Genomic DNA, 26,828 nt, shown 5'->3' on the forward strand with positions numbered 1-26,828 from the left:
CGCACTCAGGTGTGCGGAACTTGGCTATAAGTTTCTGCTCAGCGATTCTGCATTGTCGCGCGTCCTGAAGGCCGCCTTGGAGAACGCTTACCCGGAGATCAGAGGCTGAATGCCCTTGACTGCTGAAGTGTTCCCCGACTGGAAGGGAACATTCCTGCCTGGTGATTGTCGCGCGATGTCCGTTCATTCGTTGTCACAGCCTCTGCATGGTCTCGCCAATGTACCACGCTTCGGGACATCCTTTCCTGCAGCGTATGAGGTAGACAACGTGCGACTCGGCCAACGTTGTCTACCTCATACGCTGCAGGAAAGGATGTCCCGAAGCGTGGTACATTGGCGACAACGAATGAACGGACATCGCGCGACAATCACCAGGCAGGAATGTTCCCTTCCAGTTGGGGAACACTTCAGCAGTCAAGGGCATTCAGCCTCTGATCTCCGGGTAAACGTTCTCCAAGGCGGCCTTCAGGACGCGCGACAACGCAGAATCGCCGAGCAGAAACGTATAGCCAAGTTCCGCACACCTGAGTGCGGCCTCAACCGGGACCTGGGATTCCTGTCGCATTGCATTCATCCCCCACCATCTGGCCTGCGAAATCCTACCAACTGTCCTGGCTTGGTACAATTCACACCTCTTTAACCTGGGGTTACCCCATCTCTGGATCTGTAAAGATTTAATCACCTGCTAATGCTCGCATTCCAAGCATTGTCTGGCATCTTTGAATCTGTCTATATATATGTTTCTGGAACAGACCTCTTCATTCACCTGAGGAAGGAGCAGCGCTCCGAAAGCTAGTGACATCGAAACAAATCTGTTGGACTTTAACCTGGTGTTGTAAGACTTCGTAATGGGGAATGAGGCCAGTTTGCAAGCAAGGGCTCAGCCTGGCAGCCTGCTGCAGAGGGAGCCGGGCGCCAGAGGGCGCGGGGGAAAGGGCTGGCGCGCGGTGCGCTCTGGGAGCTGTAGTCCGCTCCCTCCCCTCCGCCGCCTATACGGTGACGTCGCGGCAGCAGGGACTACAACTCCCGGCGGGCGCCGCGCGCGGAGAAGGGAGGCGCCTGCGCACTGGGCTCTCCTGGACGGTCCCTTTAAATCGCCCCGCGTTCGGCGCGGCGCAGCGCAGGGGCGGGAGCGGAAAAGAGCGCAGAGCGCAGCGAGGAGGAGAGGCTCCCGGCTGCCGAGAGCGGAGCGGAGACGCACCACTGCACCGAGCCCGAGCCCATGCGCACCTTCTGCAGGTTGAGCCGGGCTCCTGTTTGTTAATAGCAGAGTTCATCGCCGCGGGTTCGGATCCCGCCGCCGCCTCTCTGAGCTCCGCCGCCGCCGGTGTTTGAAGGATGGGGAACCGCGGGATGGAGGAGCTCATCCCTCTGGTCAATCGGATGCAGGACGCTTTCGCTCAGATCGGGCAGAACGCCAACCTGGACCTGCCCCAGATCGGGGTGGTGGGCGGGCAGAGCGCCGGCAAGAGCTCGGTGCTGGAGAATTTCGTCGGCAAGTGAGTCAGTCCCGCTCCCGGCTCCCCCCCCCCCCCCCGCCCCAACTCCCCCTCCCCGCTCCCGGCTCCCCCCCCCCCCCCCCCCAACTCCCCCTCCCCGCTCCCGGCTCCCCCCCCCCCCCCCCCAACTCCCGCTCCCGGCTCCCCGCCCCCCCCCCCCCCCCCCCCCCACCTCCCCGCTCCCATTGTCAGATCGGCGATGACAGGAGGGGGGGAATGTGTCTGCTTGATCCGTCAGCACCGCTCCGACACACAGACTGACACAGAGAGACACACACTGACACAGAGAGACACCCAGAGACTGACAGAGAGACACACACTGACACAGAGAGACACCCAGAGACTGACAGAGAGACACACACTGCCACAGAGAGACACCCACAGACTGACACAGAGAGACACACACAGACTGGCACAGAGAGACACCCACACACACTGACACAGACACACACACACAGACTGACACAGAGAGACACCCACACACACTGACACAGACACACACACACAGACTGGCACAGAGACACCCACAGACTGCCACAGACAGACACCCACACACAGAAAGAGACACACACAAGACTGACAGACACACACACGCACACAGACTGACATAGAGACACACTGACACAGACACACACACACTGACACAGAGACACACGCAGAGACACCCACAGACTGACACAGAGAGACACCCACACACACAGACGGACACAGAGAGAGACACACACAGACTGACAGAGACACACACTGACACAGACACACACACACAGACACACACTGATACAGAGAGACACACACAGTGACACACAGACGCACACAGACTGACATAGAGACACACACTGACACAGACACACACACACACTGATACAGAGAGACACACACAGTCACACACAGACGCACACAGTATGCATCGCACCCCAATTCCTTGCTGCCCTAATCTTCCTGCTTGCAGTTGGATAAACGAGATTTAAAATCCCTGGTGTGTTCTGGCAGCGAATTACTGCGATGAGCCCGCCTGACACCGATTCAGCAGCTTTAATCTTCCGCGTATCACTGGTGCCCTTTGCAAATAAAAATATATTCTGGGAGGTGTACATCTGAAATCTTGTAGAAAATCATTATACCCCTCCCCCGCACATACACACACAGACTGGGATGCTGTTTAAAGGGGGACATTTCTCGGTGTCAATATCTGCCCGTTTCCATTCCGGCTGCTTCATTCACTGACCTTGGGCTGCCGCTTCCTCCATCGCTGAGAAAGAGCAACTTCCTCGGTCAGCATGGGGGCCAAATCTAGGTCGTCCATGCATCAAATATTCCCCCAAATGTCACCGCACCCAGCACCGTGTGTCTCTGTTTGTGTGTGTGTCTCTGTGTTTGTCTCTTTATGTGTGTGTGTGTGTCTCTGTGTCTGTGTGTGTGTCTCTGTGTCTGTGTGTGTGTCTCTGTGTGTGTGTGTCTCTCTGAGTGTGTGTTGGGGGGGGGGGGGGTGAGAGAGGATTGTGTCTGCTCTAAACCCATATATTAAAAAAACACCTTTAATCCCCGCTTCAGCACCCACATCTGCTCAGCCTCTTGTACCACACGGGCGCGATGACAGCTCAGAGCAGCTTCAAAATATTTTACCGCAGACGAGTCGCGCATTAAACATTCCCCCCCCCCCCCCCCGAGGGTTCGCCGCCGGTGGCGTTTCCAAATAAGCTGCCGGCGTTTAAATGATTATTATTGACCATCTTCGCCACCACATCGTTTGCAGGTGACTTTTTTGGGGGGGTTGTGGAAATATAAATACCCACATGATGGAAAACTAACATCTACAATCAGACATTGTCACCGTGGCAACATGGAGTACCACACATGATTGCAGTGATTTAGATGTTAGAAAATAGCCCGCACCCCCTCCCCAGCACGATCCCGGATGTTCAGTTGCTACATGTTTGACCTCGTTGTGAAATTAATGATGTTTCCGTGATTGGGATGTGAAACTGCACCGTTTTGTCCCGGGGATTTGCTTGAGGATTGAGTGTCACTTCTGTACTGCCTTGATTTTACAAAAATATTTGATATTTTTCAACATATTCCTGTTGCTTTCATTTTGGTTGTCAGCTCCCCCCCTCACCCGCCGCATTCCCGGGATTTGTGACAGCCCCTTCACCCATGTGAAGGAATTATTCCCAATTGTCCCTGTTATGAGCAGGAGGTCCAGACTGACACTGCTGCCCGGTGCAGTGCTGGGGGCGCGCCGCACTGTCGGTAGGCGACATGAGATAACAGACCGAGCGCTTGTCTCTTCTCCAAGATGGTATATTTTTTATATTTTTTTGAGCAGAGGAGCTCTGGCAGCTGTCCTGCACAATATTTATCCCTCTAACCACGTCATTTGGGTGGGTTGGAAACCAGGAACACACACACACACTGGTCTGGGAAGCATCTTATTGCTGTCGAGAGCAGCTTGTTTGTGCAAATTGGTTGCTGTGTCTCCAACATTATAACAGCGACTAATAAAACACAGAAGTAGGCCATTCGGCCCGTCTTGTGCACTCCGCCATTCAATGAGATCATGACTGATTTGATCTGACCCACTTTCTCACCTTATTCTCAGATTAGTTGATTCCCTTACTGAAACAAAATCGACCCATGTACAGATTTGTGATGTAGAGAGCAAGTTCAGCAACGTGGGTTCAATTCCCGTGCAGGCTGAGTTTATTCATGAAAGGCTCGCCTTCTCAACCTTGCCCCATCGCCTGAGGTGTGGTGATTCTCGGGTTAAATCATCACCAGTCAGCTCTGACCCCTCAAAAGGGGAATGCCGCCTATGGTCATCTGGGACTGTGGTGGATTCACTTAACGACCCAACCGCTACAGCTCTCTGCGGGAAAGAATTCCACAGATTCACTGTGGACTTTGAGACAAGAAATTGCTCCTCAACTCTGTCTTAAATGGGCGACCCCATACTCTGGTACTTCATTACCTGTGAAATGCGTTGGAACGTCCAGAGATTGTGAAAGGTGCTATATAAATGCACATTTCTTCTTTTGCCTTTTTCTCTGTTAGGGAACAGTTCCTGGCCCTGGGAATAGATGACTTTTACTTCACTAATTTAGCATCATGGAATCACTACAGTGCAGAAGGAGGCCATTTGGCCCATTGATTCTGCACCCACCTAGCGCCAGGCCCCCAGCCTATTCCCTTAACCCAGTAACCCCACTTAAGTGCATTGCTGACAGAGAGGGCGTCACAGTGCTGCCACACTGCTGCCTCACAGCACTAGGGACCCGGGTTTGATTCAGGCCTTGGATGGCTGTCTGTGCAGAGTCTGCATTTCCTCCGGGTGCTGCACAGTACAAAGTGGACCTGGAATGAGTGCTCCTTTGAATAGTCAGTGCAGACTGGATAGGCTGATGGCCTCTTACTGCACTGAAGGGATTCTATGACTGTAAGACATTGTCAAAGTCAATATTTTCCCGCTTCTGTAGTAGAAAGATTCAACACACTCGTTAAGACAGACTAACAAGCTTTATTTTCGAAAACAACTGCATGCAGTAATGGCTGAAACTTGAAGTCAGAGAGCAGTCAACAAAACGGCTGAGTCTTTCACAAGTTCAGCGCTTTCGCGGAGAATTAGCTCAATATTTATACATTGTCATTATCAAGATTATGTGACAACAGTATGGTCAGGAGTTTGATCGGAAATACAAACGGAAGCATAGACCAGACCATGTTTGGTCATATCACTCATACCATTATTTAGTCCTCGGAGGGAACATTGAAAGGTCGGAATAGACTTGTTTCTTCCTGAACTTGTCTTGTTGTAAATTCCTACGGCCCTGGGTTATGACGAGTTAGTTTTATCAGGAGTTGCCGAGGTCCGGTGTTTTGGAATGGCTCGACCTTCGCTGATCTTTTCAGACTTCAAGTTATGCAGAGTTGGCCTACGGCCATATTAGTCTGAAAATGGTTAGGGCAGCATTCTTTACCTGTGCCTGGTGAGCTGGAATGAATAGTTCCAGCCTTTCTTATATTATATCAAACCTTTTGACCAGTCTTCCCATTGACCAGTTTTCCCATCATGCCATTACTTAATTCATACCATATCACAACATAGAACATAGAAAAATACAGCACAGAACAGGCCCTTCAGCCCACGATATTGTGCCGAACCTTTGTCCTAGATTAATCATAGATTATCATAGAATTTACAATGCAGAAGGAGGCCATTCGGCCCATTGAGTCTGCACCAGCTCTTGGATAGAGCACCCTACCCAAGGTCAACACCTCCACCCAACACTAAGGGCAATTTTGGACACTAAGGGCAATTTATCATGGCCAATCCACCTAACCTGCACATCTTTGGACTGTGGGAGGAAACCGGAGCACCCGGAGGAAACCCACGCACACACGGTGAGGATGTGCAGACTCCGCACAGACAGTGACCCAAGCTGGAATCGAACCTGGGACCCTGGAGCTGTGAAGCAATTGTGCTATGCGCAATGCTACCGTGCTGCCCTTAAGAACAAATTAATCTACACTATATAATTCTACCGTAATCCATGTACCTATCCAATAGCTGCTTGAAGGTCCCTAATGTTTCCGACTCAACTACTTCCACAGGCAGTGCATTCCATGCCCCCACTACTCTCTGGGTAAAGAACCTACCTCTGACATCCCCCCTATATCTTCCACCATTCACCTTAAATTTATGTCCCCTTGTAATGGTTTGTTCCACCCGGAGAAAAGGTCTCTGACTGTCTACTCTATCTATTCCCCTGATCATCTTGTAAACCTCTATCAAGTCTCCCCTCATCCTTCTCCGTTCTAATGAGAAAAGGCCTAGCACCCTCAACCTTTCCTCGTAAGACCTACTCTCCATTCCAGGCAACATCCCGGTAAATCTCCTTTGCACCTTTTCCAAAGCTTCCACATCCTTCCTAAAATGAGGCGACCAGAACTGTACACAGTACTCCAAATGTGGCCTTACCAAAGTTTTGTACAGCTGCATCATCACCTCACGGCTCTTAAATTCAATCGCTCTGTTAATGAATGCTAGCACACCATAGGCCTTCTTCACAGCTCTATCCACTTGAGTGGCAACTTTCAAAGATGTATGAACATAGACCCCAAGATCTCTCTGCTCCTCCACATTGCCAAGAACTCTACCGTTAACCCTGTATTCCGCATTCATTTTTGTCCTTCCAAAATGGAACACTTTTCAGGGTTAAACTCCATCTGCCACTTCTCAGCCCAGCTCTGCATCCTATCTATGTCTCTTTGCAGCCGACAACAGCCCTCCTCACTATCCACAACTCCACCACTCTTCGTATCATCTGCAAATTTACTAACCCATCCTTCAACTCCCTCATCCAAGTCATTAGTGAAAATCACAAACAGCAGAGGACCCAGAACTGATCCCTGCGGTACGCCACTGGTAACTGGGATCCAGGCTGAATATTTGCCATCCACCACCACTCTCTGACTTCTATTGGTTAGCCAGTTCGTTATCCAACTGGCCAAATTTCCCACTATCCCATGCCTCCTTACTTTCTGCCTACCATGGGGAACCTTATCAAATGCATTACTAAAATCCATGTACACTACATCCACTGCTTTACCTTCATCCACATGCTTGGTCACCTCCTCAAAGAATTCAATAAGACTTGTAAGGCAAGACCTACCCCTCACAAATCCGTGCTGACTATTCCTAATCAAGCAGTGTCTTTCCAGATGCTCAGAAATCCTATCCTTCCGTACCCTTTCTATTACTTTGCCTACCACTGAAGTAGGACTAACTGGCCTGTAATTCCCAGGGTTATCTCTAGTCCCTTTTTTGAACAGGGGCACAACATTCGCCACTCTCCAATCCCCTGGCACCACCCCTGTTGACAGTGAGGACGAAAAGATCATTGCCAACGGCTCTGCAATTTCATCTCTTGCTTCCCATAGAATCCTTGGATATATCCCGTCAGGCCCGGGGGATTTGCCTATCCTCAAGTTTTTCAAAATGCCCAACACATCTTCCTTCCTAACAAGTATTTCCTAGAACTTCCCAGTCTGTTTCACACTGTCCTCTCCAACAATATGGCCCCTCTCATTTGTAAATACAGAAGAAAAGTACTCGTTCAAGACCTCTCCTATCTCTTCAGACTCAATACACAATCTTCCGCTACTGTCTTTGATCGGACCTACCCTCGCTCTAGTCATTCTCATATTTCTCACATATGTGTAAAAGGGGTTTTTCTTGATCCTACCCGCCAAAGATTGTTCATGCCTTCTCTTAGCTCTCCTAATCCCTTTCTTCAGTTCCCTCCTGTCTATCTTGTATCCCTCCAGCACCCTGTCTGAACCTTGTTTCCTCAGCCTTACATAAGTCTCCTTTTCCCTCTTAACAGGACATTCAACCTCTCTTGTCAACCATGGTTCCCTCACTCGACCATCTCTTCCCTGCCTGACAGGGACATACATATCAAGGCATGTAGTACCTATTCCTTGAACAAGTTCCACATTTCACTTGTGTCCTTCCCTGACAGCCTATGTTCCCAACTTATGCATTTCAATTCTTGTCTGACAACATCGTATTTACCCTTCCCCCAATTGTAAACCTTGCCCTGTTGCACGCACCTATCCCTCTCCATTACTAAAGTGAAAGTCACAGAATTGTGGTCACTATCTCCAAAATGCTCCCCCACTAACAAATCTATCACTTGCCCTTGTTCATTACCAAGTACCAAATCCAATATTGCCTCCCCTCTGGTCGGACAATCTACATACTGTGTTAGAAAAGCTTCCTGGACACACTGCACAAACACCACCCCATCCAAACTATTTGATCTAAAGAGTTTCCACTCAATGTTTGGGAAGTTAAAGTCACCCATGACTACTACCCTGTGACTTCTGCACCTTTCCAAAATCTGTTTCCCAATCTGTTCCTCCACATTTCTGCTACTATTGGGGGGCCTATACAAAACTGCTAACAAGGTGACTACTCCTTTCCTATTTCTTACTTCAACCCATACTACCTCAGTAGGCAGATACTCCTCGAACTGCCTTTCTGCAGCTGTTATACTATCTCTAATTAACAATGCCACCCCCCCACCTCTTTTACCACCCTCCCTAATCTTATTGAAACATCTATAACCAGGGACCTCCAACAACCATTTCTGCCCCACTTCTATCCAAGTTTCCGTGATGGCCACCACATCGTAGTCCCAAGTACCGATCCATGCCTTAAGTTCACCCACCTTATTCCTGATGCTTCTTGCGTTGAAGTATACATACTTCAACTCATCTCCGTGCCTGCAAGTACTCTCCTTTGTCAGTGTTCCCTTCCCCACTGCCTCACTACACGCTTTGGCGTCCTGAATATCGGCTAGCTTAGTTGCTGGACTACAAATCCGGTTCCCATTCCCCTGCCAAATTAGTTTAAACCCTCCCGAAGAGTACTAGAAAACCTCGCTCCCAGGATATTGGTGCCCCTCTGGTTCAGATGCAACCCGTCCTGCTTGTACAGGTCCCACCTTCCCCAGAATGCGCTCCAATTATCCAAATACCTAAAGCCCTCCCTCCTACACCATTCCTGCAGCCACGTGTTCAGCTGCACTCTCTCCCTATGCCTAGCCTCGCTATCACGTGGCACCGGCAACAAACCAGAGATGACAACTCTGTCAGTCCTGGCTTTTAACTTCCAGCCTAACTCCCTAAACTCGTTTATTACCTCCACACCCCTTTTCCTACCTACGTCGTTGGTACCAATGTGTACCACAACCTCTGGCTGCTCCCCCTCCCCCTTAAGGATCCTGAAGATATGATCTGAGACATCCCTGGCCCTGGCACCCGGGAGGCAACATACCTTCCGGGAGTCTCGCTCGCGACCACAGAATCTCCTATCTATTCCCCTAACCATTGAATCTCCTACAACTATTGCCTTTCTATTCTCCCCCCTTCCCATCTGAGCCCCAAAGCCAGACTCAGTGCCAGAGACATGGCCGCTAGGGCCTTCCCCCGGTAGGTCATCCCCCCCAACAGCATCCAAAATGGTATACTTGTTTTGAAGGGGAACGGCCACGAGGGATCCCTGCACTGTCTGCCTGTTTGTTTTCTTTCCCCTGACTGTAACCCAGCTACTCTTGTCCTGTACCTTGGGTGTGGTTACCTCCCTGTAACTCTTCACTATCACCCCCTCTGCCTCCCGGATGATCCGGAGTTCATCCAGCTTCAGCTCCAGTTCCCTAACACGGTCTTTGAGGAGCTGGAGTTGGGTGCACTTCCCGCAGGTATAGTCAGCGGGGACACCGGTGGTATCCCTCACCACCCACATCCTACAGGAGGTGCATGCAACTGGCCTAGCCTCCATCCCCTCTTACCTTACAGAATATAGCTGCCCTGTGGACCAACTGGACCTCCGCCCTCCGACTCTGCTCCCAGTCAGCTGCACTCTCTGTAAACTCCTGGCTCCCTTCTCGCTCTTTGCGGAAATGTAGGAAACAAAATGAAAGGAGCCCCTTACTCCCTCCTCATCTAACTCCCTCAGTCACCAAACTCTCACTATAGCACTCAAATGCACCAAATTCAGCACTCCCTCAGTCACCAAACTCTCACTATAGCACTCAAATGCACCAAATTCAGCACTCCCTCAGTCACCAAACTCTCACTATAGCACTCAAATGCACCAAATTCAGCACTCAGTGCAAACAAAGTCTGCACTGTAGGGGATCACTTTTATACTGTGAATCTAGCCTCTGAAAACTGGCCTAATCCAATTAACTAATTAACAAGCTCCAGCTGCAAGTACCTACAAGTAGAACCTTTGTTTAAAGCTGATTGAAAATTCACCTTCTTCTAAACCAAACAGCAACTTTTAAGTTAATTAACGAAATAAAAGAAAGACTATACTTTAGATAAAAATGAAGCCTTGTACTCCTTCAGTCACCAAACTCTCACTATAGCACTCAAATGCACCAAATTCAGCACTCAGTGCAAACATAGGAGCAGAACTGGGCCAGTTGCCCCATCGAGCCTGCTCTGCCATCTACGAGCTCATGACAGATCTGACATCTGCCACCACTCCCACTGGTGCTGCCTATGCTGGACACCTGGCCTCTGATTGGACAGTAACTCACAGGAGCGGGGCTTCCGAAGAGGCAGAGGGACTTGTATTTGTGCGCACACAAGACACAGCAAAGCAAATTTGTTGTGATTGGAACCCTTATTATGGGCAAGGACTTGGAGAACCCCGAAGTGTATCAGGGGGTTCACCTGACCCATAACTTTTAATAGATTTCGGTTATGTGGAGCACAAGGGCCTACTTTACAGGTGTGATGCATCCATTTCTTAAAGGTACTCTCACATGACACCCTGTATGATGTAACTATCATTCCCATACTGTCATGGGGAAAGATGCCAATGTTGGGAATTTGAAACAAAGACAACAACCGTCATTTACATTGTAGCCTTTTAAAGATGTGAAACATCCCAAGGTGCTTCACAGGTATGTCTTTCTTGCCTCTAGATTTGACTATTCCAATGCACTCCTGGCCGACATCCCATTCTGCCCTCTGTATCCTTGAGGTGAGCCAAACTCTGGGACTTTGGCCATGTTTGCAACAAGCCCCATTCACCCATCATCCCCTGTGCCCAATGATCCACACTGGCCTTCAGTGAAGCAACGACTCGATTTAAAAATTCTCATCCTTGATGTTAAATTTCACTTATGTATTTGCCCCTCCCTCCCTCCACTCCCACAATCCGCTGAGATATCTGTGGCCCCCTCCAATTCTGCTCTCTTCAACATGCTGCATTTTGTCTGCTTCACCATTGGTCGCCGTGTGTTCAACTGCCTAAGCTCTGGAATTCCCTCCCTTGACGTCTGGCTTTCCCTCTTCAAAAGGCTGTTTAAAATCTAACTCTTTGACCAGGCTTTTAGTCAGCTGTCTAGGTGTGGCATGGCTCCTCGTGTTGTTGGATGCTGCTCATGTGAGGCACCTTGGGATTTTATACTATGTTTTTAAAAAAATATTTTTATTGGAGTTTTGAGACTTCGTATCATACATTACACAAGACTAAATCAAAACATGTATCTACAAGAATTTACCGCAAATGTAGGAAGTGCTGGGCCATCGGTGGCCTATTGTATGCCCACTTGGTTTTGTGGGGTATATATATAGTTATGGGGGGGGGGAAGTGTCCCCATTTTGGGTGCCCTCAGTGGTTGACTGTTACTGTTGTGTTTCTGAGGGTGGCACAGTGGTTAGCACTGCTGCCTCACGGCGCCGAGGATCCTGGTTCAATCCCGGCCTCGGGTCACAGCCCGTGTGGAGTTTGCACATTCTCCCCGTGTTTGCGTGGGTTTCGCCCCCACAACCCAAAGGATATGCAGGGTAGGTGGATTGGCCACGCTAAATAGCCCCTTAATTGGGAAAAAAATAATTGGGTACTCTAAATTTATTTTTTAAAACTAAGCAGAATTTTTGTATATTTTAAGACAGAGATGGATAGATTCTTGATTAGCAAGGGGGTGAAAGATTATCGGGGGTGGGCAGGAATGTGGGTTTGAAGTTACAATCAGGTCAGCCAAGATCTTATTGAATGGCGGAACCGGGTCGAGAGGCCGATTGGCCCATTCCTGCTCCTTGTCAGCATCTCTTTAACGAATACAGAGGTGCAGGGTGACTAATTCTATCACTTTGCTTTGACGGTTCCATGTACAGGAAATGTTTTTGTTCGACTGGAAGTGAGGTCTGATATCTAGGTTAAAGATATTACTCCTGCATTTCAACCAGCAGCAGTAGCTCCTTTGACAGATAAGGCAGTGAACCAGCTGCGATGCTCTACATGGACATACTGAGTATGGGGAGAAGGCCGGTCCTTTGTTTTTTTAAATGTATTTTATTACAAACATGTATCAAAGCAGGTTACAACAAATAAACACCCCGGGAACCATACTTCCCAGCAATCAACTATACAGCATGTTCAGATTTTTCCTCTTTTGCACGAACAGCCCCTCAAACACGGCCACAAACATCCCCCACCTTTTCTCAAACCTCCCTGCAGAGTCCCTAAACTCCTAACTTAGCTTCTCTAACCGCAGGAAGTCGTACAGGTCACCCAACCAAGCCGCTACCCCCGGAGGCGATGCCGGCCGCCACTCCAGTAAAATTTGTCTCCGTGCAATCGGAGAGGCGAAGGCCAAGACATCGGCCTTCCTCCTCTCCATGAGCTCCAGCTTCTCTGAAACCCCAAATATCGCCACCAAAGGGTCCGGGTCCACCTCCTCCTCCACTATCCTGGCTAAGACCGCGAACACTCCCGCCCAGAATGTTCCCAATTTTTCACAACCCCAAAACATGTGCGCGTGATTCTCTGGCCCCCACCCACACCTCTCACACTCATCTGTTACCCCCTGAAAGAACCCACTCATTCTCGCCCGAGTCATATGCACCCTGTGCACCTACTTAAGGCCAGTCCTTTGTTGGCTCACCAGCTGGGACTGCAAGCTGCCTCCCAGGAGGTAGTGCAGGTCAGGGATTCGGTGGCTGGTTGGTTTCTGCCCCAGAAAGGGCCAATGAGGTGTTGAGACCTTTTATCAGGGGTTGTATGAGTCAGAACCTCCAGAGGAGGGTGCAACAATGAAGCAATTTTTGGATGGGTTCCCAGAGGTGGAGCAGGAGAGGAGTCAGAAGTTTGAGATGCCAATAGGGTTGGAGGAGATTGAGCTGTATTCAGTCAATGCAGACGGCAAAGCTCTGGGTCTGGACGGGTTTCCCATTGAATTTTACAAACAATTTGCGGGTCAGTTGATCCCACCTCTGTTTAATTATCCCTTGTCCCGGGGAGTGCTGCAGGCTACATTGGCGCAGGCGTCGATCTCCTTGATCCTGAAGAAGGGCAAGGATCCCAGGGAACGTGGGTCGTATCGGCCTATCTCGTTGTTGAATGCCGAAGCTAAGTTGTTGGCTAAAGGTTTGGTAGCGTATTTGCAGCCCTGCCTACCAGCGGTGATCTCGGAGGAGCAGACTGGATTTAAGGGCTGTCAGTTGTCGGCCAACATTAGGAGATTGTTGAATGTTGTGTTGTCGCCCTGCCTAGGGACCGAGCCAGAGGTGATTATTTCAATGGACGTGGAGAAGGAGTTCGATAGGGTTGATTGGGGAACCTCTTTGAGATCCTTGGGTAGTTTGGCTTCGGGCCTAAATCTATATCATGGGTAAGGCTTTTGTACTAGGCCCCCGCCACGAGTGTGCGTATGAACGCCCTGAGCTTGGGTTATTCCAAACTGGACAAGGAAAAGGCAGGGGTGTCCATTGACTCTGCTGTTGTTTTCCTTCGGAATCAAACCACTGGCCAATGCGTTGAGGTCACCAACTGGGTGGAGCGGGATAGAACCTGGGGGGAGGGAGCACAGAGTGTCCTTGTATACAAATGATTTGTTACTATATATCACGGACCCGCTCTCCAATGTATGGGAGATAATGGAGTTGCTCAGGAAGTTTGCCTCCTTTTCGGAGTACAAGCTGAATCTGGGTAAGAATGAATATTTTCCGGTGAACCCCCGGGGAGGGGCGCTGATACGGGGAGGCTGCCACTTTGTCCGGCCAGGACTAGCTTCCGGTACCTGGGAATCCGGGTGGCCCATGACTCGACCCCGCTCCATCGACTTAACCTTTCTGACCTGGTGGATGCGATGAATGCTGATTTGAAAAGGTGGGATGCCCTCCCCATGACCTTGGCAGGAAGATGGAGAAGATGAATATTCTTCAGAGGTTTTTGTTTTTGTTCCAGTGTTTTTTGCAGGGTTAATACATACATAGATACATAGAAGATGGGAGCAGGAGGAAGCCTTTTGGCCCTTCGAGCCTGCTCCGCCATTCATCACGATCATGGCTGATCATCCAACTCAATAGCCTAATCCTGCTTTCTCCCCGCAGCCTTTGATCCCATTCTCCCCAAGTGCTATATCCAGCCGCCTCTTGAATATAGATACATAAATTGATATCTACTTTTGTTTGGGCTGGTAAGACTGCTCGGATTAGAAGGATAGTTTTACAAAGGGACAGGCAGTCTGGGAGTTTGGTACTACCCAATCTGTTGTTCTACTTCTGGGCAGCAAATGTTTATACGGTGTGGGTCTGGTTCAAGGATCCAAACTCTCTTTGCTGGCGGATGGAGGAGGTTTTGTGCGTAGGGTCGGGTCTGAGGGCCCTGGTTACTGCGTTGCTCCCATTTTCCCCTGCTAGATTCTCTTTGAGCGCGGTGGTGTTAATCACTTTGAGGATTTGGAATCAGCCGGTCAGCATTTTAAACTGGGCTCCATGTCACTGCTGGCTCCGATTTGCAGGAACCATAGATGGTGCCATCTGGCTTAGTTTCTTTGTTTAGGACATGGGAGAGGGAGGGGGTGGAGAGGTTCAGGGACATGTTTTGGAATGTGGATTCGTCAGCCTGGGCGAGTTATTAAAGAAGTTCCAGCTCCCGAGATGGAATGTATTCCGGTGCGAGTATTTTTACACAGCGGAATCTCCTTCATTTCCCTTGGTACCGGGACAGGGTCCTGTGCTGGGTCGAGTTAGGGGAGAGTAGGATTTTGGAGGTCTATGGGCAGATGTTGGCGGTGGAGTAGGTGTCATTGGAGGGGGAGCTGGGATTGGTCTTTGGTTGCGGGAGGGGGGGGGGGGGGGTGCGGGTGGAGTGAGGCTCTTCACAGGGTCAACTTCATCTCCTCATGTGCGAGGTTAAGCCTGATCCAGTACAAGATGGTACACAGGGCGCACTTGACCAGAGCGCCTATGAGTGGGTTCTTCTTGAGGGTGGAGAATAGGTATGAGGATAGGGGACTGGCGAATCACACTCGCATGTTTTGGCCTTGCCCCAAGCACATTAGTTTCTGGGTCTCCTATTTTAATACAATGCCAAGGATTTGGGGTATTCAGCTGGTGGCCCTTTGGTGGCCAATTTTGGAATGTTGGACATGCCAGTGCTACGGATGGGGACAAGGGCAGATATATTAGCCTTAACCTCGCTAATAGCTCAGTGACGGGTTCTGCGAGGGTGGAGGTGCCCGGTGCCACCTAAGGCCTGTGGCTGGAGGACCTGATGGAAGCTTTGTGCCTGGAGAAGGTCACGTATACCATGAGGGGGGGGAGGGTCAGTCGAAAGGTTCTACTTGAGGTGGCACCCCTCATCTCCTTTTTTAGGATGCTGGTTACCGCCAGCTGGTAGGGAGATGGGAGGGATTTGTCTCTGTATTTTGTTTGTCTTGTTTGTTCTCTCGGGGGGGGGGGGGGGGGGGGGGGGGGGGGAGGGGTTTTTGGGGGGCGGGGGAGGAGTAGTGGGCGGTTGTTGTTTGTGCACGAATAAAAATCTGCATAAAAATGTCCTTGATCAAGAAACACTCCATGGGATTCTGATTTTGATCCTTGTTTAAATGTAGAGGTGACATTTGTACATTCTAATATATCGGATGAATATATTGAATTGTTGGCATTTATTCGTGCTATTTTCAGGTTCTACCTTCTGATGTTGTGTGTTTATTTACCACCTTGTTCAGATGAAATTGGTGAGAGTGCAGATTGAACGTTATTTGTTGGGATAAGGATTCCTCCAGTACTGTTTATGTTTATCTCTGACTGGTTCTTGGCTGGTTAAGCTATGGCTGTATATATTGTATATACCCACCTTTCTCCGTTGGTGCTGCAATGCGCTGCAGTTATCTCTGTTCGATCACTGCTGTGCAGAAGAAGCCCCTGTCAGTTGGTGACCAGATGATTGATGGACTAGAGTCTGTGCTGTCCTGCCCCTGTGCGTTGGTGCAGATAATAGAGGAATTAATTGGGGGGTGCAGCAGAGAGGTAATGGCACTGAAAAGAGATGGGGTCTAGATGAATGCTCCTGAAATCTTACCAAGGTGGGAAGGGCGGTGGAGGGAATTTAAATTTAACTGGTCAATCTGGACTGATATGACAGTCTTGTTAATAATGATCATGCACCCATGATTGTCATTAAACCCATCAGATTCACCATTGTGCTTTTCGGAAGTCCTTACCCAGGTTGACCTATATGTGACCTACGTCAGGTTGATCCTTGATTGCCCGCTGAAATGGTCCAGAAAGCCACTCAGTCATAGGTGGTTCACCCCCAATTTCTCCAGGGCAATTAGAGACGGGCAGTAGATGTTGGCAGCAACGCTCCCATCCCAAGAACAAATTTTTAAGAAACCAGATGAGCTATCTGAAGGGAAAATGGGAAGCTGAAGGGGATGGTGAGTGGAGCACACGAGGAACTATGAACCAGTGTCCAGTCTGCAGTGATTTATTCCTGGGTCCCCTGTTGTTCGTATAAACTAACCAACGCTTACAGTAATGGACTACCTTTCCTATAGCAGCAAAAAGTACTAATGGTGAGACGATTTCAATGGATGGGTCGTGCATGACACATAGCGGAAAAGTAGCACCTTGATAGAGTCCCAGCTGGGAAATGGCCATGTTAGAGATTGGGATTACTGAAGAGTAACAATGGAGAGGGTGAGCTTTAGGCAAGAGGGCGTTGTCATCCACAGCCAATCAGGTCAAAAAGGTTACCACGTGACTTCTGACAGTGGCTCGAATTCCTACCTTCCTGACTTCATTGGATCAATCAATTTTGAGTAAAAACTGGTAGAATGTGGTTAGGAATCACCTTGAAGTAATTCCATGCTGAGGGTCCTTCATCTCCCTCACTTTCTCTGGCGGAGAGAGTGACGATCATCAGTGAAGAGTGCCAATTTGTTTTTAAGGTGGTTAAGTGAGCATCTTGTGGAAAATGGAACGTTCCCCCTCCCCCTTGTGGAGAAATTGAGAATGAGAGGTCACGGATAGAGGGTGAGAGGTGGTAGATTTGGAATTGAGTTGAGGAGGAACTACTTCTCGCGGAGGGTAGTGAATTTGTGGAACTCGCTGCCGCACGGTACGGTGGAATCTGAGCCACTGCATGGTTCAAGAAGGAGATAGATATATTTTTGATTTAAAAAAAACAGATCAAAGGGATATGGACAACAGGTGGGGAGGTGGATTTGAGACCAAGAAGAGATCAACCATGATCTGATTGAATGGTGGAGCAGGTTCGAGGGGCTGAATTGCCTACATCTGCTCACAGTTCCTGTGTTCCTATGTCTATTCAAAAAAGACAGATTTAAATCAGGGTCAGAATATTTGTAGATCTGGTAATAGACCTGGCATTTAAGTATCGTGCATTGTGACTGGAACGGGGCAGAAATGAATAGCACGTGATGGGTTTTAGTTGTCGTGGATTTTAGCTGGCTTATTGGGGAAAAGAGATAACGGGGCAGGAATGCAGAGACTGAGTTCAGACCCAGAGCCAACTTTGTTTATTTGTGATCCTTTTCTGGTTTGGTTTTGTTGGGGTTTTTTTTGTGTGCCTGTGTGTGTGTGTGTGTGTGTGTGTGTGACTGAGGGGATGGAGTGGGAAGGGGAGGAGGTGTGTGTGTCCTTCTCACAACAAGCTACTCCATGTAACTGGTGCCAGAAGAGTTCATTGGGAAAATCTGCCCCCTACTGTTATTCTGCAGGAGTTGTCATGTCTTATCATGCTGTTTAGGTCCGATCTCCTTTATCCAAATCCTGTTAAATTTGACTCGGTGCTCCCTCTCATGTTCCCATTGTTGCCCCAGGGGTTTTAAGTTTGGATTTGTGTAGAATTTCATATCCTGAACAATGACTGGACTTAAAAGTAATTTGATACTTGTCATGGAGACAAATGCCACTCACTGTGGTATAAAGGCTAAATGTTAAATATGTAAATGCGTAGCTACATTATCCGTGACATAAGCTCACATGATAACTGAGGATGGAGAGAGAGAGTTCTATGTAGAGCCTCGTGTCGAGTCATTACTGTATATAATATTCAATAAAAGATACCAACAGCATTGCCTCGAGCATTATCTGCAAATCCAGAACCACAACTACCACATCCAAAACCAAAAACAATAACTGACTCACACGACTTTGCAGTTATACAATGCCTTTATTAAAGAGAAATTGCAAGGCCCTGCAAACAGTGGATGAGTAGATAACCAGGTAATTTTCTTTGCTGATCTTGGTGAAGGGAGGAATGTTGGCCAGGACACCCAGAGAACCCCCTTGCTTTCCTTTGAATAGCGGGGGTGGGTTTAACATCTCAAATGAAAGTCCACGCCGCCGACAATGCAGCATTCCCTCAGTGCTGCACTTGTATCAGCCTGGAAATGTGAGCCCAAGCCCTGAATTGGGAGTTGAACCTGCTGAATCAGTACTGCCAACATCCTGTTCTTAGAAGCAGTTTTCTCCCACCCATAATGTCTTTTTAAAAAACACTCTCCCTCAGGATGTGGGTGTTTCTGACAAAGCCAGTTTTCTGAATATGTGCTGGTGGCTGGCCTTCCTGAACAGAATAGCTTGTTGGGTCACACCTGGGAGCTAGCGGTCTACCACATTAGTATGGGATGATGAAGTAACAGAGGAGGTTGATAAAGGGAGTGCAGTTGATGTGGTCCATGTAGATCTTAAGGTATCACATAAAAGGCTGGTTAACAAAACTGAGGCTTGTAGGATAGGAGACCAGCGTGCACTCGGATTAAACAGAAAGCAGCGAGTTGTGGTGGATGGTTGTTTTTTTGAGGGTGGTAGACAGTGCTCGGTCTGCTGATCCTTCTTTTTGTGCGTGCGTATGCGCGTGTTTGCAGAGTCACAGTTCTAAGTTTGCCGATGACTCCAAACCTGAAAGAGTGTCAGATAGCGAAGGTGATACAAATCGCCTGCGACAGGATATGAGCTGGCAGAATGGGCGGCACAGTGGTTAGCACCGCAGCTTCACCGCATCAGGAACCTGGGTTCAATTGTGTCCTCGGGTTACCGTCTGCGTGGATTTCCTCTGGGTGCTCCAGTTTCTTCCCCCAGTCCAGAGGTGTGCAGCTTTGTTGGACTGGACATGCTAAATCGTCCCATGAGGCAGGGTTTTTCAGCTGCGGTGGCCTGGCGACTGGAAATTCCCGCCCGAGGTCAACGGGCCATTACATGGTCCCCATCCCGTCCGTGGCCATCTTGCGGCGTGTGCGGCCGAAAAATCCAGCCCTTAGTGTCCAAAGGTGTGGAGCTTGGGTGGAGTTGACGGGATGGACCTTTAGGAGGGTCGGTGAAAACGTGATGGGCCGGATGACCTCCCTCTGCACTGGAGCCATTCTATATCCAGACTAGGCAGGTGAGTGGCGGATGGGATGTGATACAATGGTGTGAGGTGATGCATTTTGGCAGAAGAGGTGAAGCGAAACAATGTGGACTATAATGGCACAATGCTAATGTCTCCTAGGACCAGGAGGACTTTGGGGTGCATGCGCATCAATCCTTAGTGTGAGAGTGGTTAGCAAAGCAGATGGGATCCTGGGCTTCATAAATAGAAGCATGGAGTACAGAAGTAGGGAGGTTATGCTGAACCTATCTAAAGCTCTGGTTAGGCCTCAAGTAGAGCTTTGCATACAGTTCTGATCACCACACTATTGAAAAGATGTGAGGGTCCTCCAGAAGGTGCCGAGAAGCTTTACCAGGCTGTTTGTGGGGGAGATTTCGCTTACACGGTTAGGGTTGGAGAAGCTGGAGTTAATCTCCTTTGCTCCAAGGAGAACGAGGGAAGGTTTGATAGAGACCTACACCACAGTGGTTAGCACTGCTGCCTCATAGAACCAGGGACCGGGGTTCAATTCCGGCCTATGGTGACTGTCTGCATGTTGTTTGCGCATCCTCCCCGTGGGTTTCCTCTGAGTGCTCCGGTTCCCTCTCATAGTCCAAAGGTGTGCAGGTCAGGTGGATTGGCCAATCTAAAATTGCCCCTTGATGTCCAGCGATGTGCAGGTGAGGTAAGGTTACGGGGATAGGGCAGAGGTATGGGCCTAGGTATGATGCTCTTTCAGAGGGTCGGTGCAGACTTGATGGGCCGAATGGTCTTCTGCACTGTAGGGATTCTGTGGTTCTATGGTACAAGATTAGACAAAGAAAAACTCTTCCCATTAGCTACTGATACGAAGGTGAGGGAATACCGATTAAGGCGTTGGGCAAGCATTGCAGGAGAGATGTCAGGAAGAACCTTTACACATGAGGGATAATGACCTGGAACTCTCGGCCCAGGAGGGTGGTGGATGCGGAAACCGTGATTTCAAAAGGAAATTGAATAGTCATTGGAAGGAAATGAACTCAAACTCAGTGATGGGAACTGAGTGGGGTATTCTGACTGGATTACTCTGCGAGGTGGTAGCATGGACCCGTTGGGCTGATTGGCCTCTTTCTGTGCTGTAAATGACTCGATGACTCTCAGATTTGGCTCACATGCAGGTTAGAGCAGAAGAGGATGACAGGGTTCCCCCCCGGGGAAGCAGAGATGTCTCGTACAGCAACTATAGCCACATGTGGCAGATTGGTAATTCCTGCATGGCTGCTTGCATTTCTGATTCCTAAGTATTGATTGAGCGATCGACACTGGGATTGGGTGTGTTATCTCGGTAGCCATGCCTGTGCCTGTGAACTTTAACCTTCTGGTGCTTTTGTTGATTAGGCCTACGAGAAAGGCCTAACCCTAACCCTAACCCTATGACAATGTTTTTTTTTCATCATTGTGACCGCTGTACTTCCTTGGCCACTGGTGCAAGATGTTAAGCAAATGTACATACCTAAGGTTATCTTACGAAAATTACTGCATGTGATCGAAATAGTCTTGTCAGAACCACCTCTATGACTAGCCCGCAATTTATTTTGGTCAGCTCAGATCTGAAAGGCAAACCTTGTGGTTGCTTTTCCTGATGATCTTTTAAAATATTTCCAGATCTTGGTTTAAGCTACATTTAGGATCTAATTTTCTGGATGTGTCCATGGTTTACGGGGTGACTAGTCCGGTAATGCACCTTCGATGCCACAGTACCAACGGTATTCCATTCCAGAGATCAAGACCTCGAATCGCATTATCGTCTTAAAACAAAACCAGGTCCTTCCTGTTGCCACAGGTGCAATAGTACATTCCATAGCTGGAGTAACGAGCATTCCCAACATTCATACTAATGAAGCGATTTGTTCGCAGATTTGGGAAGTGCAAAATGATTATTATAGCTGGTGCATCATCCTCGGTTGCTGAATTTCTGCTACTTGAAAGAAAATTGACTTTTCTGGAATCATACTTTTGAGAACGTGTTCCTGCAATTTTTGATAGTTCATTAAGGCTGATCTCATGATTACCAGAGAAAAAAAACCCAGTGTTTCTCTCATTACCTTTTACAGAAACATAGGAGTTTAGTCTCCAAGCTGTTCACTGTGAATCTCTGGCAGACCTACATAATATGTGCCAACGAGAACGACTTCTGCAGATCAGATAATAGAAATTGAAGCAAATAGATTTTCAGTTGATATGGTGGGTGTGGTGGGAAGTGAAGGAAATGCATAGCTTTTCTTTTACCAAGATGAAAGATTAATTTCGGAAAAGGAAATGCTTAGTGCAAGTGATGAGGGTTGGTAAATTTGATTTTTTTTTTTGCTAAGTGGAATGTCATCGAATGTGCTGCAATGCCAAGTGCTGTCGCAATGACGGGTGGTTGCTGCATTGACTGAAAAGTGCTCAGTCAGTGCTATGAATGAGCCTGGCCCTCGAATGCCACAGCTCCTGTGTCGCTCGACAGGGTTTGACAGATTTGCAAAGAAGTGTTTTGTCTGCAGTGTCGGGGGTTTGTGCTTTTCTCCAATCTGTGGGACTGAACTTCCACCAATAATATAGTGCTCTCAGTCAGAATAATGGGAGTCCGATGCAGTGCTCCTTGTACAAGGGCTACATGATGGGGTTTAACTGCCTTTCCTTTGAGTGATTACATTTGGGCTCTGTATATCTGGGATTGGATTGGCACCTCATCAGTCACCGTACATTCACTCCCTCCACCACCGACGCACAGCAGCAGCTGTAAGTATTATCTATAAGATGCATCAACTCAACTCCTACAACAGCGCCTTCCAAACCCGTGACCTCTATCACCCAGAAGGGCAAAGGCAGCAGATACATGGGAACATCCCTATCTGCAAGATCCCCTCTGAATCACACACCATCCTTTAAAAAAAAAAAAAAATTTTATAGTGCCCAATTTTTTTTTCCAATTGAGGGACGATTTAGCGTGGCCAATCTACCTACCTTGCACAACTTTGGGTTTTTAGGGGTGAGACCCACGCAGACACAGGGGGGAAATGTGCAAACTCCACACGGACAGTGACCCAGGGACGGGGTAGCACCCATGAGGCAGCAGTGCTAACCATTGCTAACCACCATGCCGCCCGCCTCACACCATCCTGACTTGGAACTGTCGCTGGGTCAAAATCCTGGACCTCCCTCCCTAACAGCACTGAGGGTGTATCTGCACCACATGGACTGCAAGAGTTCAAGATGGTGGCGCACCACAACCTTCGAGGGCAATTGGGGATGGGGAATTAATGCTGACATAGCCAGCGACGTCCAAATCGCATGAAAGAATAAATATTTTTTTTAACCTGGTACTGTTGACTGTTGCCCAGCAGACCAGGGCAATTCACAACTCTCCCTCAGTCCCTCCGCTATGCAGGTCCTCCCTTGGCCAGTACAACATCTACTTGCATTTATATGGTGCCTTTTAATATGGTGAAACATGCCACGGAAACAGGAGTGTTGTCAAACATAATTTCACACTAAGCCACCTAAGGAGATGTTGCATAATATTACGATCCCGGACCAGATCCCAGCAGTTGCTAGGATGCGGGACAGAAACACCAATATTTTACTTTAATTTGTTTTTAATAAACATTTTATTGAGGTTTTTTTTGTTTTACAAAATAAACAATATACATGAATCTATAAACATAGTGCAAAAGTCGTCTCCCTCCCTTACAGGTCCCACCTTTATTAACCCCCTACTCTAAGCTAAACTTACCCCCCCCCCCCCCCCCCTACTGCTGACGATTAATTTTCCGCAAAGAAGTCGACGAACGGTTGCCACCTCCGGGCGAACCCTAACAGTGACCCACTCAAGGCGAACTTGATTTTCACCAAACAGAGAAAGCTAGCCATGTCCGATAGCCAGGTCTCCGACTTCGGGGGCTTTGAGAGCCTCCAAGCTAATAGTATCCGTCTCTGGGCTACCAGGGAAGCAAAGGCCAGGACGTCTGCCTCTTTCTCCTCCTGGATTCCCGGATCTTCCGACACCCCGAAAACCGCCACCTCTGGACTCAGCGCCACTCTTGTTTTTAACACCATGGACATGACATCTGCAAACCCTTACCAAAATCCCCTAAGCTTCGGACATGCCCAGAACATGTGGACATGGTTCGCTGGTCCTCCCGCACACTTTGCACACCTGTCTTCTACCCCAAAGAACCTGCTCAAACGGGCCACTGTCATGTGAGCCTGGTGAATGACCTTGAATTGTATCAGGCTGAGCCTGGCACATGTTGTGGACCTGTTGACTCTACTCAACGCATCCACCCATAGACCATCCTCTATCTCTCCTCCCAACTCCTCCTCCCACTTGCGCTTCAGCTCCTGGGTCTGCCTCTCCTCTGACCCCATAAGTTCCTTGTAAATGTCAAAGACCCTTCCTTCTCCCACCCACCCTCTGTAAACTACCCTGTCCTGTATCCCCCTTGGTGGTAGGAGCGGGAGGTTGATCCGAACCGTCCCAGTACCTCCCACAGATATTTCCATTCTACCCGATCAAATGCCTTCTCTGCGTCCATTGCGATCACTTCCTTCACCTCCCTACCTTCCAGGGGCATCATGATCACGTTTAACAACCTTCTCACATTGACCACCAACTGCCTACCCTTAACAAACCCCGCCTGGTCCTCCGCAAATAACATCCAGAACACAATCCTCAATCCTAGAGGACAAAATTTTGGCCAGCAGTTTGGCGTCCACATTCAATAGGGATATTGGCCTGTCGGACCCACACAGCTCCACATTCTTGTCCCGCTTCAAGATCAGCGAAATCGTGGCCTGTGACATCGTCGGGGAGAGCACCCCCTTTGCCTCACTGAATGTCCTCATCAACAACAGCCCCAATATCCCAGAGAACCTTTTATAAAACTCCACTGGGTACCCGTCTGGCCCCGGGGCTTTACCCGACTGCAAGGCCTTCAGACCCTCTGCTATATCTTCCAACCCGATCGGGGCCCCCAGCCCTTCTACCCACTCCCTATCCGCCTTTGGTAAATTCAGCCCTCCCTAGGAAGTGCCTCATCCCCTCCGGCCCCGTTGGGGGTTCTGACCCATACAGCCTACTGTAAAACTCCTTAAATGCCTTATTCACCCCTGCTGAGTCTCCAACCAGGTTCCCATCTCCGTCATTTACTTTCCCTGTCTCCCTGGCTGCTTCTGGGGTCTCCACATACCTCCTGTCGACCTATAGTATCTCCTTTACCAGTCGACCCGTCTCTGCCCTGTCCACCTTCTCCCTGTGGGCCCGTATCGAGATCAGCTCCCCTCTGACCACCGCCTTCAATGCTTCCCAGACCATCGCTGCTGAAATTTCTCCTGTGTCGCTGACCGGCAGGTAGTTCTGAATACATTTCCTCAGCCGCTCGCACACCCCTTCGTCAGCCACATTGAACCTCCAGTGCGGGCGCTGGTTACTATCTTTACTAACCTGCAGGTCATCCCAGTGCAGAGCATGGTCTGAGATTGTGATCGCCGAGTGCCCCGTGTCCACCACACATCTTTGGGTTGTGGGGGCAAAACCCATGCAAACACGGGAGAATGTGCAAACTCCACACGGACAGTGACCCAGAGCCGGGCTCGAACCTGGGACCTCAGCACCGTGAGGCAGCAGGGCTAACCCACTGCGCCACCGTGCTGCCCTCCGATCACGTTAACTTGTGTGTTCTATTGCTTGTAATTATTTCGGGCGATTGACATCCACCAGATTGCTAGTAAACACCTGGGGCGAAATTCCCCCCCAACGGCGCGATGTCCGCCGACTGGCGCCAAAAACGGCGCCAATCAGACGGGCATCGCGCCGGCCCAAAGGTGCGGAATGCTCCGCATCTTTGGGGGCCGAGCCCCAACACTGAGGGGCTAGGCCGACGCCGGAGGGATTTCCGCCCTGCCAGCTGGCGGAAACGGCGTTTGTTGCCCCGCCAGCTGGCGGAAATGGCGTTTGTTGCCCCGCCAGCTGGCGCGGAAATCCGGCGCATGCGCGGGAGCGTCAGCGGCCGCCGACAGTTTCCCGCGCATGCGCAGTGGGGAGAGTCTCTTCCGCCTCCGCCATGGTGGAGGCCGTGGCGGAGGCGGAAGGGAAAGAGTGCCCCCACGGCACAGGCCCGCCCGCGGATCGGTGGGCCCCGATCGCGGGCCAGGCCACCGTGGGGGCACCCCCCGGGGTCAGATCGCCCCGCGCCCCCCCCAGGACCCCGGAGCCCGCTCATGCCGCCTGGTCCCGCCGGTAAATACCAGCTTTGATTTACGCCGGCGGGACAGGCAATTTCTGGGCGGGACTTTGGCCCATCGGGGCCGGAGAATTGAGCGGGGGGTCCCGCCAACCGGCGCGGCCCGATTCCCGCCCCCGTCCAATCTCCGGTACCGGAGACTTCGGCGGGGGCGGGGGCGGGATTCACGGCGGCCAACGGCCATTCTGGCCGTTGGGGAATGGGAGAATGACGCCCCTGTACTATTTTAACACAATAAAGACAGGGGGCGTCATTCTCCGACCCCCCGCCGGGTTGGAGAATCGCCGGGAGCTGCCATGAATCCCGCCCCCGCCGGTTGCCGAAGTCTCCGGTACTGGATATTCGGCGGGGGCAGGAATCGGGCCGCGCCGGTTGGCGGGCCCCCCCGCTCGATTCTCCGGCCCGGATGGGCCAAAGTCCCGCCGATAAATTGCCTGCCCCGCCGGCGTGGATTAAACCACCTTTTGAACGGCAGGACAAGGTGGCGTGGGCGGGCTCCGTGGTCCTGGGGGGGGCGCGGGGCGATCTGGCCCCGGGGGGTGCCCCACTGTGGCCTTGCCCACGATCGGGGCCCACCGATCCGCGGGCGGGCCTGTGCCGTGGGGGCACTCTTTCCCTTCCGCCTCCGCCACGGTCTCCACCATGGCGGAAGCGGAAGAGACTCCCTCCACTGCGCATGCTTGGGAAACTGTCAGCGGCCGTTGACGCTCCCGCGCATGCGCCGCCCGGGGATGTCATTTCCGCGCCAGCTGGCGGGGCAACAAAGGCCGTTTCCACCAGCTGGCGGGGCGGAAATTCCTCCGGCGTCGGCCTAGCCCCTCAATGTTGGGGCTTGGCCCCCAAAGATGCGGAGCATTCCGCACCTTTGGGACGGCGCGA

General features: G+C 50.1%; 1 protein-coding gene across 8 annotated transcripts in view; it reads left to right on the forward strand.

The window, feature by feature from the left end:
- The first annotated feature begins 1,132 nt into the window (after positions 1-1,132).
- Positions 1,133-26,828, forward strand: part of LOC140399264 (dynamin-1) — a 309,201-nt gene continuing 283,505 nt past the window's right edge. For all 8 annotated transcript variants that reach the window (XM_072488710.1, XM_072488715.1, XM_072488714.1 and 5 more), the window contains exon 1: positions 1,133-1,499. In XM_072488710.1, the coding sequence (XP_072344811.1) occupies positions 1,339-1,499 (161 nt within the window). In that variant the 5' untranslated portion in view covers positions 1,133-1,338. The remainder of the gene's footprint in view (positions 1,500-26,828) is intronic.

Source organism: Scyliorhinus torazame, chromosome 22 (assembly GCF_047496885.1).
Source record: "Scyliorhinus torazame isolate Kashiwa2021f chromosome 22, sScyTor2.1, whole genome shotgun sequence".
NCBI classification, from domain to species: domain Eukaryota; kingdom Metazoa; phylum Chordata; class Chondrichthyes; order Carcharhiniformes; family Scyliorhinidae; genus Scyliorhinus; species Scyliorhinus torazame.